At 47.1% G+C, this 13,323-nt stretch overlaps 1 protein-coding gene across 3 annotated transcripts in view; it reads right to left on the bottom strand.

Moving 5' to 3' along the window:
- Positions 1-13,323, bottom strand: part of UNC79 (unc-79 subunit of NALCN channel complex) — a 272,784-nt gene that overhangs the window by 44,359 nt on the left and 215,102 nt on the right. For all 3 annotated transcript variants that reach the window (XM_077466667.1, XM_077466665.1, XM_077466666.1), the window contains 4 exons: positions 11,751-11,819; positions 9,605-9,715; positions 6,890-6,994; positions 1,950-2,027 (listed from right to left, as the gene is read on the bottom strand). In XM_077466667.1, coding sequence (XP_077322793.1) covers positions 1,950-2,027; positions 6,890-6,994; positions 9,605-9,715; positions 11,751-11,819 — 363 coding nt within the window. The remainder of the gene's footprint in view (positions 1-1,949; positions 2,028-6,889; positions 6,995-9,604; positions 9,716-11,750; positions 11,820-13,323) is intronic.

The raw sequence follows: 13,323 nt of genomic DNA, 5'->3' as shown, positions 1-13,323 counted from the left end.
ACAACTATACTCGGACGCCAGGGCGGGGCGGATCATCACGATGCACAGATGCCCATCAGGGAGTTTTTTATTGGGGGTTATTTGTCTTCTTCCAAGTGCCTGGATGTCGTGTGTGTGTATACAGTTGTATACACTACATAATATACAAAAATTGTGAATAAATCTATCCTGTGTACTGTATACAGCTATATACATCCACCTTCTTCCTTCCTGTATATAGAGACCTTCCTCCATCATCACTGACTGCAGATATACATCATCTGTCCTGTTACTGTATATATAGCTGTATACAGGACAGATGATGTATATCTGCAGTCAGTGATGATGGAGGAAGGTCTTTAGATACAGGAAGAAATGTGAGTGTATATAGCTATCTGTATACAGGACAGATGATGTATACCTGCATAACCTGATCTGTAATGTTGAACTATATACTCTGTCCTGTGATGCTGGGGCTGTATACTCTGTCCTGTGATGCTGGGGCTGTATACTCTGTCCTGTGATGCTGGGGCTGTATACTCTGTCCTGTGATGCTGGGGCTGTATACGCTGTCCTGTGATGCTGGGGCTGTATACGCTGTCCTGTGATGCTGGGGCTGTATACGCTGTCCTGTGATGCTGGGGCTGTATACTCTGTCCGGTGATGCTGGGGCTGTATACTCTGTCCGGTGATGCTGGGGCTGTATACGCTGTCCTGTGATGCTGAGGCTGTATATTCTGTCATGTGATGCTGAGCTGTATACTCTGTCCTGCGATTCTGGGTCTGTATACTCTGTCCTGTGATGCTGGGGCTGTATACTATGTCCTGCGATGCTGGGGCTGTATACTCTGTCCTGCGATGCTGGGGCTGTATACTCTGTCCTGCGATGCTGGGGCTGTATACTCTGTCCTGCGATGCTGGGGCTGTATACTCTGTCCTGCGATGCTGGGGCGGTATACTCTGTCCTGCGATGCTGGGGCGGTATACTCTGTCCTGCGATGCTGGGGCGGTATACTCTGTCCTGCGATGCTGGGGCGGTATACTCTGTCCTGCGATGCTGGGGCTGTATACTCTGTCCTGCGATGCTGGGGCTGTATACTCTGTCCTGCGATGCTGGGGCGGTATACTCTGTCCTGCGATGCTGGGGCGGTATACTCTGTCCTGCGATGCTGGGGCTGTATACTCTGTCCTGCGATGCTGGGGCTGTATACTCTGTCCTGTGATGCTGAGCTGTATACTCTGTCCTGTGATGCTGAGCTGTATACTCTGTCCTGTGATGCTGAGCAGTATACTCTGTCCTGTGATGCTGAGCTGTATACTCTGTCCTGTGATGCTGAGCTGTATACTCTGTCCTGTGATGCTGAGCTGTATACTCTGTCCTGTGATGCTGAGCTGTATACTCTGTCCTGTGATGCTGAGCTGTATACTCTGTCCTGTGATGCTGAGCTGTATACTCTGTCCTGTGATGCTGGGGCTGTATACTCTGTCTTGTGATGCTGAGCTGTATACTCTGTCCTGTGATGCTGAGCTGTATACTCTGTCCTGTGATGCTGAGCTGTATACTCTGTCCTGGGGCTGTATACTCTGTCCTGTGATGCTGAGCTGTATACTCTGTCCTGTGATGTTGAGCTGTATACTCTGTCCTGTGATGCTGAGCTGTATACTCTGTCCTGTGATGCTGAGCTGTATACTCTGTCCTGTGATGCTGAGCTGTATACACCTGATACTACGGATGGAAGCAAGTGGAGTACAGGGGACGCAGTGTGTGGCTTCTATAAGGGGTGGGGCTTACGAGACATGGGAGGGATCAAAAAGGAAGGGCGTGGCCTGGCACCCCCTCATCCTAAAACCTCACCAGCTGCCACTGCTTCCAACCCTCTTGTATTGAGTTGTACTGTTGGTGTACTGTCTCCCTTTATATGGTATAACTATATAAATCCTGTATTATAATAATAAATAATAATACTCACCCCAGGAAGAGACGCGATCATCTGCTTGTGAATGATGGTGGACTCGGCTAATTTGGTGCCAACATCTGTGCAAATAAACTGAGAGAAAAAGCACAATGATAGAACAGAAGCAAAAAACAATCCCACTTATACATAAAAGATCTTTTCCTATTCAGATTTTTAAAGTGGAAGTAAACCCATCAATTTAACGGTTTATAAAAAAAGAAACAACAGCATGCCGGGTATGATAACTGTCCCAGTTGCTTGTACTCTCAAACTGTCACACCATTAAATGTCTGGAGTGATAACGGATCACATGTGCAGCAGCATCATGGCAGTTGACTTGAAGACCAAACAGAGGCCAAGATGGCAGCCTCCTTGGCTGAAAAGGATAGAAGGGTGTATTGATCTGCTCTGCTATGATGGTGCCCATGCCTAGCAGCCACTGGCTACCCGGGCATGGTCACATGACCAAGGGAGAGACGTCAGCAATGCTCAACACAGCCAATATCAGCGTCGGCTGTAGAGGAACACAAAGCGGAGGAGGGGTGGGTGTAGGGGGTCCGAGATGTCCTCCGAGGAGACACTGTGACTTTTCTCGGCGTGAATTGATTATCAGAAGAAGATCGCAGATTTCTATTGGTCCCGGTGATTAGACATTGCAGCACATTGATCGCTGATCGGATACTATGGTATCTGGTATAGCGTTGCTCAGTTACGGGAAATGGGAGACAACAAATGTTTGAAATGACGTTACTATGTAACACTTCTATGAGATTCCAGCGATCGGCTTCACATCTGCTTTATCTTCATCTGATTTATCTCTGGGTTCGCTATCTATGTGTGTAGATATGAGGAGCAGAGGGGGAGGGGGGGGATGATTGATTGCACAGTGTGATCTTTTAGTAACTTTGAAATGACGTCATCGCGCAACACTTCTGTGAGATTCTAGCGATTGGCCTCACATCTACTTTGCGGGCCTCGGACTTATCTCCGGGTTTGCTATCCATCTATGATGTAGAGATGTGAAAGCACCATTTATATTGGGGGGGTGGGGGAGGGGGTCATACAGAGCACAATGTGATTACAGTGAATGTCAGAAGGCCAATCTTCGTAGCTTTTTGCTAAAACTAAACTAATGTCATTACGATTAGATAATAAGATACCAACACTGCAATCTAAGAATGGAGCCGGTCTCCTTTAATTAAAAGCAACATTTTCCCTGGATGAACAGATGTGCAACATTCCTAATGAATACACCTCAGTGTGTCCGGATTTCCCCTCACTTCCTGTGTCCGTGTCTGACATGATATTTTGGGCCTCCCATCGTTGTTTGGACCAGAGACCATTGTTACCAGGATGAGCAGAAAGGGTGTCAGGGAACCGGTACTTGTGCAATCACCACTCAAACACGAGCAGATAACACTCATACACGAGCAGCCAATGTTCATACACAAGCAGATAATACTCATACACGAGCAGATAATGCTCATACACGAGCAGAGAACACTCATACACAAGCAGATAATACTCATACACGAGCAGAGAACACTCATACACGAGCAGATAATGTTCATACACAAGCAGATAATACTCATACACGAGCAGATAATGCTCATACACGAGCAGAGAACACTCATACACGAGCAGCCAATGTTCATACACAAGCAGATAACAATCATACACGAGCAGATAATGCTCATACACGAGCAGATAACACTCATACACGAGCAGAGAACACTCATACACGAGCAGAGAACACTCATACACGAGCAGAGAACACTCATACACGAGCAGAGAACACTCATACATGAGCAGCCAATGTTCATACACAAGCAGATAACAATCATACACGAGCAGATAATGCTCATACACAAGCAGATAACAATCATACACGAGCAGATAATGCTCATACACGAGCAGATAACACTCATACATGAGCAGCCAATGTTCATACACAAGCAGATAACAATCATACACGAGCAGATAACACTCATACATGAGCAGCCAATGTTCATACACAAGCAGGTAACACTCATACACGAGCAAATAATGCTCATACACGAGCAAATAACGCTCATACACGAGCAGATAACGCTCATACACGAGCAGTTAATGCTCATACATGAGCAGATAATGCTCATAAACGTGCAGATTACGCTCATACACGAGCAGATTACACTCATACACGAGCAGATAATGCTCATACACAAGCAGCCAACGCTCATACACATGTAGATAATGTTCATACACGAGCAGCCAGCGCTCATACACAAGCAGATAATGTTCATACACGTGCAGCCAACGCTCATACACGTGCAGATATTGCTCATACACGAGCAGCCAACGCTCATACACGTACAGATATTGCTCATACACGAGCAGCCAACGCTCATACACGAGCAGATAATGCTCATACATGAGCAGATAACACTAATACACGAGCAGATAATGCTCATAAATGTGTAGATAACACTCATACACGAGCAGATAACACTCATACACGAGCAGATAACACTCATACATGAGCAGATAATTTTCATACACATGCAGATAATGCTCATACACATGCAGATAATGCTCATACACAAGCAGCCAACGCTCATACACGTGCAGATAATGCTCATACACGTGCAGATAATGCTCATACACGTGCAGATAATGCTCATACACAAGCAGCCAATGCTCATACACAAGCAGCCAATGCTCATACACGTGCAGATAATGTTCATACACGAGCAGCCAACGCTCATACACAAGCAGATAATGTTCATACACGTGCAGCCAATGCTCATACACGTGCAGCCAACGCTCATACACGTGCAGCCAACGCTCATACACGTGCAGCCAACGCTCATACACGTGCAGCCAACGCTCATACACGTGCAGCCAACGCTCATACACGTGCAGCCAACGCTCATACACGTGCAGCCAACGCTCATACACGTGCAGCCAACGCTCATACACGTGCAGCCAACGCTCATACACGTTCAGATATTGCTCATACACATGCGGCGAACACTCATACACATGCGGCGAACACTCATACACATGCGGCCAACCCTCATACACATGCGGCCAACCCTCATACACATGCAGATAATGCTCATACACATGCGCCCAATGCTCATACATGTGCAGCCAATGCTCATACACGTGCAGCCAATGCTCATACGCGTGCAGCCAATGCTCATGCGGCCAATGCTCAGACACGTGCGGCCAACGTTCAGACAGGTGCAGCAAATTCTCATACACCTGCGGCTAATGCAATTTTCATACAAGTGTGGACAACACTCACAGACATGCAGACAAGGATCACACATGTGCGGCCAACGCTCATACACGTGCAGCCAATGCTCACACTTGTGCGGCCAACGCTCATACACGTGCAGCCAACGCTCACACTCGTGTGGCCAATGCTCATACACTTCCAGATCTGTGCAATAATCCAGTGTGAGACTTCCTGTAAAAAAAGATCACTCACTGCTGCTCTCTCCTTGTGCAGGGAGACTGGTCTTCTGTCTGCCTCCCTCCTGTAGTGGGTGGAGTCTGTTGGGCCCCTTCCACAGCTCTGCTCTCAATCCTTCTGCAGGGGGACAGGACAGGTCTTGTATCCACCCCCTCCTGTAGTGGGTGGGGTCTTCTGGGCCCCTCCCACAACTCTGCTCTCTCTCCTTGTGCAGAGTGACTGGTCTTGACTCCGCCACGCCTATAATTTTCTGTAATTTGTGGAAACTGCTGGGTCCCTCCCACAGCTCTGCAGAGGCCATGTACAGCACAATGATGATGTCACCACTACTTTTACAAAGTAATATCTGGGTTGGCAAAGGCATTTTGTGCACACAGAGCGGATTTAAAACATTGTAGCCACTGAGGAATTTATATAAACGTTTCTCTGCTCTCTCCCCTTGTGCAGGGTGACAGGTTTTGTCTCCGCCCCCTCATATACTGGTTGGAGTCTGTCGGCCCCTCCCACTGCTCTGCTCTCTTCTCTTGTGCAGGATGATAGGTCTGGTCTCCGCCCCCTCCTGTAGTGGGTGGAGTCTGCTGGGCCCCTCCCACAGCTCTGCTCTCTTTCCTTGTGCAGGGGGGCTGGTTTTGTTTATGCCCCCTCCTATACTGGGTGGAGTCTGCCGGCCCCTCCCACTGCTCTGCTATCTTCTCTTGTGCAGGATGATAGGTCTTGGTCTCTGCCCCCTCCTGTAGTGGGTGGAGTCTGCTGGCCCCGCCCACAACTTTGCTCTCTCTCCTTGTGCAGGGAGACTGGTCTCGTCTCCGCCCCTCCTATAGTGGGTGGAGTCTACTGGGCCCCTCCCACAACTCTGCTTTCTCTGCTTGTGCAAGGAGATTGGTCTTGTCTCTGCCCCTCCTATAGTGGGTGGAGTCTGCTGGGCCCCTCCCACAACCCTGCCCTCTCTCCTTGTGCAGGACTGGTCTCGTCTCCATTCCCTCCTGTAGTGGGTGGAGTCTGCTGGGCCCCTCCCACCACTCTGCTCTCTCTCCTTGTGCAGGGTGGCTGGTCTTGTCTCCGCTCCATCCTATAGTGGGTGGAGTCTGCTGGGCCCCTCCCACCACTCTGCTCTCTCTCCTTGTGCAGGGTGGCTGGTCTTGTCTCCGGGTTTGCAAAGGCATTTTGCGCACACAGAGCGGATTCAGAACTTTGTGGTCATTTAGTAATATATATATATATATATATAAAAAAGTTTCTCTGCCCGGAGTTCAGCTTTAAAAAGACTCCTAATTGGGTCACGTCTGCCTGTAAGAGCCGCAGCGGTGCAGACACAGATCTAGAACGCCGTTTCTTTGATTAAATGAAGAAAAAAAAAGTTTCGCACATAAAGCCGGGCCCCCCGGGGACCTTTCCTGATTAAATGGGCCATTTGCTCCTCCATGTAATTATCAACCCCTCCCCCCCCCCTTTCCCCCTCCACAGTAAATCTCCCCGGTGTGGATTGTTTTACCTGAACCAGCAGAAGGAGGTTGGTGTCGGGGAGAGGAGACTTCAATTTAAGGGCTTGTAGGAGGTCCAGGATGACGCTGCGGGTCAAGTAGAATTTATCCCGTTCCTGTGAGAGAGAGAGAGAGAAAGGCCGGCTTTAATTTATCAATCCACCGATTACTATTGACGATCGGCGGTCTCCAGAGAGAGCCGGGGGAATCTATACGGGGCCAAAACGCCGTATAGCACTGCGGAGGGCATGCATGATTTAATGCACATTTTGTACGTTAGGCATACTGGGGTGCCACTCATTATGAATGATCCCCCAAAAGCACCAAGGAATTGCGACTCTATTGCACATGCGTTCCTGCACCCCACAAATGCACTACCATGGGGGGGGGGGCGCTACAGTGTCATTTTCTAGACATTATGGTGCTTTGGCTCATTTGAATGGTCTGCCGTAACGCAACACGTGTTCCCATACATTGGCGCAACACAGCAGGGTGCCAAGGTCTGCATTGCTCATAGCAACCAGATCTCATTTCCAGCACTGCAAGGTCCAAATGCAGACACCAAGGAGATTTTATATATATTTATATATATTATTATTATTATAATAAAAAAAGAAAGTAGGTTTTGGCTTTAAATGAACATATATCGAATAAAAATTTTTTTTTTTAATATATATATATATATATATATATATATATATATAAGCACACACAATATATATATATATTTAAAACACAATTTTATATATTTTATATTATATATATATATATATATATATATATATATATATATATATATATATATATATATATATATATATAAAAGCACACACAATATATATATATATATAAATATATATATATATATATATATATATATATATATATATATATATATATATATAAAATTGTGTTTTAAATCTATTATATAATATATTTTCAATATAAATATTAATATTTATATTAATATCAATATATCAATATTAATATTTTCAATATAAATGCCAAAACGTAACAATTTCTGCCAGGGTAAGCAAACTGTACCGCAACCTGGAAAATACCACATTATGGCCACTAGATGGAGCTGACGATCATAAAAACCGACATATTAGAGACATAACGGTGATTCTTTGTGGCAACTGAGACCTTCACACAATGATTTTGTTTTTTGTTTTTTTGTTGCGGATTTTTTTTGTTTGAGGGGGAGGGGGGAATTTCTCTCTGATACAAAGTAACAATCTGCGCGTGTCTGACGATTGAATAATAAGTAGCAATTTATTAGAATAGTAACTTGTAGATTCTGAGGATGTTGCAATATTTCATGAGAAATGAGAATTCTTGCTGATATCGTGAAGTACACAGACAACCCCCCCCCCCCTGGAATCTGAGAAAGAGTGCCCCCCCCTCCACCCCCGCTCCCCTCCCCCCAGACTCGGTACAGTTCAGCTCAATACTATTGATGAAGACGTAGATTAATATAACGTCCAATTAGTGAAAACACTTTAAACCTGCTGACACTCCTCAGATTACTCATTGATCTCCGGATCTCCCTCTGAAGGTCTCGCCCTTGTAGAGGGATTCAAGTTTTTATTACTTAAAGGCGCTCAGCAGTGAGAACTGAAAGTTAAAAAGTCTTGACTCTTCCCCCCCCCCCCCCACCCCCAGTCATATTACTTTTTCTAACACAACCCCCCCCCAATCCCCCCTCCTAGCACAAATCCTCTTCACCCACCCCCCCTCCCAACAAGACTCTTGAGAGACGTGCAGAGAGCTGAGCGCGCCTGCTCAGAAACATAAAGCCCAACTCCAGCCAAAACATTTCATTCCAGGTAAATGGGTTCAGGCCTCTGGCAGGTTTTAATTGCCATTTCAGCGACCCCCCCAAGCGCCTTGTCTCTGATAGTGAAAAGAGTCTCTTCTCCACAACCATGGCCGGTGGCTGCGGGGGTCTGTGGGTGGGGTTCTTTTCAGAATCTGGAAGCTCCCTTCAACAAAAGGGGCCCTCAGATCCTGCCCTCCCCCCCCATGTGAATGAGTAGGGGTACATAGTATATAGTACCTCTACTCATTCATCAAAAAAAAAAAACAGCAGGTAGTTTTTTTGACAATTAGTTAAAAAAAACAAAAAAAAAAAACAATGTCCCCCGATGTGGATCGATCGTCAATCATGTTGTTTGCCGGGAAAAAAAAAAAAACCTCCAGCCAAGCCGAAGACTCCCACCGTCTGACAGTTCCTAAATAACTCAGGGGCGGGGCCATCCAGGGTTTCTTTTTTTTTTTTTTTTTCGGGTCGGCGGTGGCGGTCAACACTGTAATTGGTGATGGATGATCTACACCGGGGGACATTTTTTTTACCACTTACCACAAACCGCCGTAGCTGTATGTCGATACTATGACGTAGAATAACGGGGGTTATGGCAGCAGATAGCAGTTATGGCGGCAGATTCGCCGCAAGATCACCTTTATTGGTGGCGGAAGAGGTGTACCCCCTCACCGCCCCCCCCCCCCCCCCACTGCACTCCGGAGCCGCCGGTAGCAGCCGAGACGATCCTTTCCCCTCAGTAGCCTGGAGCTGAGTGAGGGAAGGATGGCCCCCGCTTGGCTCCATAACAATGGATGACGTCACTTCCACCCAATGCTCTTAAAGGGCAAATAAAAAAAAAAACATTTTTTAATTGCATGTATGTGTAAATACGACACCATGAAACGCGTAAGTAACGACTTACCTTAGTGAACGCTCGGTAACACAAACCGCAGAGCTCAATGAGATACGCCAAGGCGAAGACCCCGTTCTGCATAACGAAGCTCAGGAGCTTGGAGAACGGTTCCAGCAAACTCTGCAACAAAGAGAAAGTCTCTGACTTCCCGGAACACAATCGTTGCATCGCAGATCTATTCCAAAGCTCTGGAGAAGATGATGGACCATCAGAGGACGTCTGGCCTGGATTATTGTTTTATAAATTGGGAAAGTTTAAGGGGATCTTAAAAGTCTAATGATAATCCCTGACCTATAAATCCCCGGTGTCCAACCTGGGCCCTTCTGCTTTCATTGTGTGGCCCTCTGGGCCCCTGAAATCAGTAGATTATCTTTTCTTTGCTTACTAAAGGCAGTGATAGAAAATATTCTGTAGAACATCTGGTCTGATTTCTTTCTCACATTTTGTCTGCAGTCTCTGATCATCTCCTGTACTATGTCTGCAGTCTCTGACCATCTCCTGTATTATGTCTGCAGTCTCTGATCGTCTCCTGTACCATGTCTGCAGTCTCTGACCATCTCCTGTATTATGTCTGCAGTCTCTGATCGTCTCCTGTACCATGTCTGCAGTCTCTGATCGTCTCCTGTACCATGTCTGCAGTCTCTGACCATCTCCTGTATTATGTCTGCAGTCTCTGATCTTCTCCTGTACCATGTCTGCAGTCTCTGATCGTCTCCTGTACTATGTCTGCAGTCTCTGACCATCTCCTGTATTATGTCTGCAGTCTCTGATCTTCTCCTGTACCATGTCTGCAGTCTCTGATCGTCTCCTGTACTATGTCTGCAGTCTCTGACCATCTCCTGTATTATGTCTGCAGTCTCTGACCATCTCCTGTATTATGTCTGCAGTCTCTGATCGTCTCCTGTACCATGTCTGCAGTCTCTGATCATCTCCTGTACTATGTCTGCAGTCTCTGACCATCTCCTGTATTATGTCTGCAGTCTCTGATCTTCTCCTGTACCATGTCTGCAGTCTCTGATCGTCTCCTGTACTATGTCTGCAGTCTCTGACCATCTCCTGTATTATGTCTGCAGTCTCTGACCATCTCCTGTATTATGTCTGCAGTCTCTGATCGTCTCCTGTACCATGTCTGCAGTCTCTGATCATCTCCTGTACTATGTCTGCAGTCTCTGACCATCTCCTGTATTATGTCTGCAGTCTCTGATCGTCTCCTGTACCATGTCTGCAGTCTCTGATCATCTCCTGTACTATGTCTGCAGTCTCTGACCGTCTCCTGTACCATGTCTGCAGTCTCTGACCATCTCCTGTATTATGTCTGCAGTCTCTGATCGTCTCCTGTACCATGTCTGCAGTCTCTGATCATCTCCTGTACTATGTCTGCAGTCTCTGATCATCTCCTGTACTATGTCTGCAGTCTCTGATCATCTCCTGTACTATGTCTGCAGTCTCTGATCATCTCCTGTACTATGTCTGCAGTCTCTGATCATCTCCTTTACTATGTCTGCAGTCTCTGATCATCTCCTTTACTATTTCTGTAGTCTCTGATCGTCTCCTGTACTATGTCTGCAGTCTCTGATCGTCTCCTGTACTATGTCTGCAGTCTCTGATCATCTCCTGTATTATGTCTGCAGTCTCTGATCATCTCCTGTACTATGTCTGCAGTCTCTGATCATCTCCTGTACTATGTCTGCAGTCTCTGATCACCTCCTGTACTATGTCTGCAGTCTCTGACCATCTCCTGTACTATGTCTGCAGTCTCTGATCATCTCCTTTACTATGTCTGTAGTCTCTGATCGTCTCCTGTACTATGTCTGCAGTCTCTGACCATCTCCTGTACTATGTCTGCAGTCTCTGACCATCTCCTGTACTATGTCTGCAGTCTCTGACCATCTCCTGTACTATGTCTGCAGTCTCTGATCATCTCCTTTACTATGTCTGTAGTCTCTGATCGTCTCCTGTACTATGTCTGCAGTCTCTGACCATCTCCTGTACCATGTCTGCAGTCTCTGATTGTCTCCTGTACTATATCTGCACCGTCTGACTGTCTGTGTGTGGAACACAATGGAGCAATTCCATCTGCATCTCTCTCAACTATTAACCTGCCTGCCAACATCATCTTCATACTGGTGATGGGCAAACAACTCTGCTGACTTACCCTGGTGGCGTTGGTTGTCGGGATCTTCAGCAGGCAAATCATTATCCGCAGACTGGAATCTAAGGAGCACTGCAGAGACAAACCATTTCTCCGTTACCAGATCATATAAACAAACACAAACATACAACATAGACACGGACATACAACTGGTTCAGTATTGGGACCCTTACTTTTTATTATCTTTATAAATGATATGGGGTCTGGGATTTCAGTCTTTGCAGATGACACCAAGCTATGTAGTGGAATAACGTCCTTACAGGATGTCTCCAACTTACAAGCTGACCTCAATGCTCTGTCTAATTGGGCGACTGTGTGGCAAATTAGGTTTAATGTCGATAAATGTAAAGTTATGCACTTTGACTTTGGCTAAGAATATGCATGAATCACACATATTAGGGGGGAGTACAACTGGGGGAATCAATGGTGGAAAAGGATCTGGGGGAATCGGTGGTGGAGAAGGATCTGGGGGAATCGGTGGTGGAGAAGGATCTGGGGGAATCGGTGGTGGAGAAGGATCTGGGGGAATCGGTGGTGGAGAAGGATCTGGGGGAATCGGTGGTGGAGAAGGATCTGGGGGAATCGGTGGTGGAGAAGGATCTGGGGGAATCGGTGGTGGAGAAGGATCTGGGGGAATCGGTGGTGGAGAAGGATCTGGGGGAATCGGTGGTGGAGAAGGATCTGGGGGAATCGGTGGTGGAGAAGGATCTGGGGGAATCGGTGGTGGAGAAGGATCTGGGGGAATCAGTGGTGGAGAAGGATCTGGGGGAATCAGTGGTGGAGAAGGATCTGGGGGAATCAGTGGTGGAGAAGGATCTGGGGGAATCAGTGGTGGAGAAGGATCTGGGGGAATCAATGGTGGAGAAGGATCTGGGGGAAACAATGATGGAGAAGGATCTGGGGGAATCAATGGTGGTGAAGCATCTGGGGGAATCAATGGTGGTGAAGCATCTGGAGGAATCAATGGGGGTGAAGGATCTGGGGGAATCAGTGATGAAGGATCTGGGGGAATCAATGGTGGTGAAGCATCTGGGGGAATCAATGGGGGTGAAGGATCTGGGGGAATCAGTGGTGGAGAAGGATCAGGGGGTATCAGTGATGGAGAAGGATCTGGGGGAATCAATGGTGGAGAAGGATCTGGGGGAATCAGTGGTGGACAAGGATCTGGGGGAATCAGTGGTGGACAAGGATCTGGGGGAATCAGTGGTGGACAAGGATCTGGGGGAATCAGTGGTGGACAAGGATCTGGGGGAATCAGTGGTGGACAAGGATCTGGGGGAATCAGTGGTGGACAAGGATCTGGGGGAATCAGTGGTGGACAAGGATCTGGGGGAATCAGTGGTGGAGAAGGATCAGGGGGTATCAGTGATGGAGAAGGATCAGGGGGTATCAGTGGTGGAGAAGGATCTGGGGGAATCAATGGTGGACAAGGATCTGGGGGAATCAGTGGTGGACAAGGATCTGGGGGAATCAGTGGTGGACAAGGATCTGGGGGAATCAGTGGTGGACAAGGATCTGGGGGAATCAGTGGTGGACAAGGATCTGAGGGAATCAGTGGTGGAGAAGGATCTGGGGG

This window comes from Lithobates pipiens, unplaced genomic scaffold (assembly GCF_037356315.1).
Source record: "Lithobates pipiens isolate NorthernLeopardFrog02 unplaced genomic scaffold, aLitPip1_a1.2 Scaffold_37, whole genome shotgun sequence".
Classification (NCBI taxonomy): Eukaryota; Metazoa; Chordata; class Amphibia; order Anura; family Ranidae; genus Lithobates; species Lithobates pipiens.
Note: the sequence above shows the minus strand (reverse complement) of the source record. Positions and strands in the feature narration are given on the sequence as shown.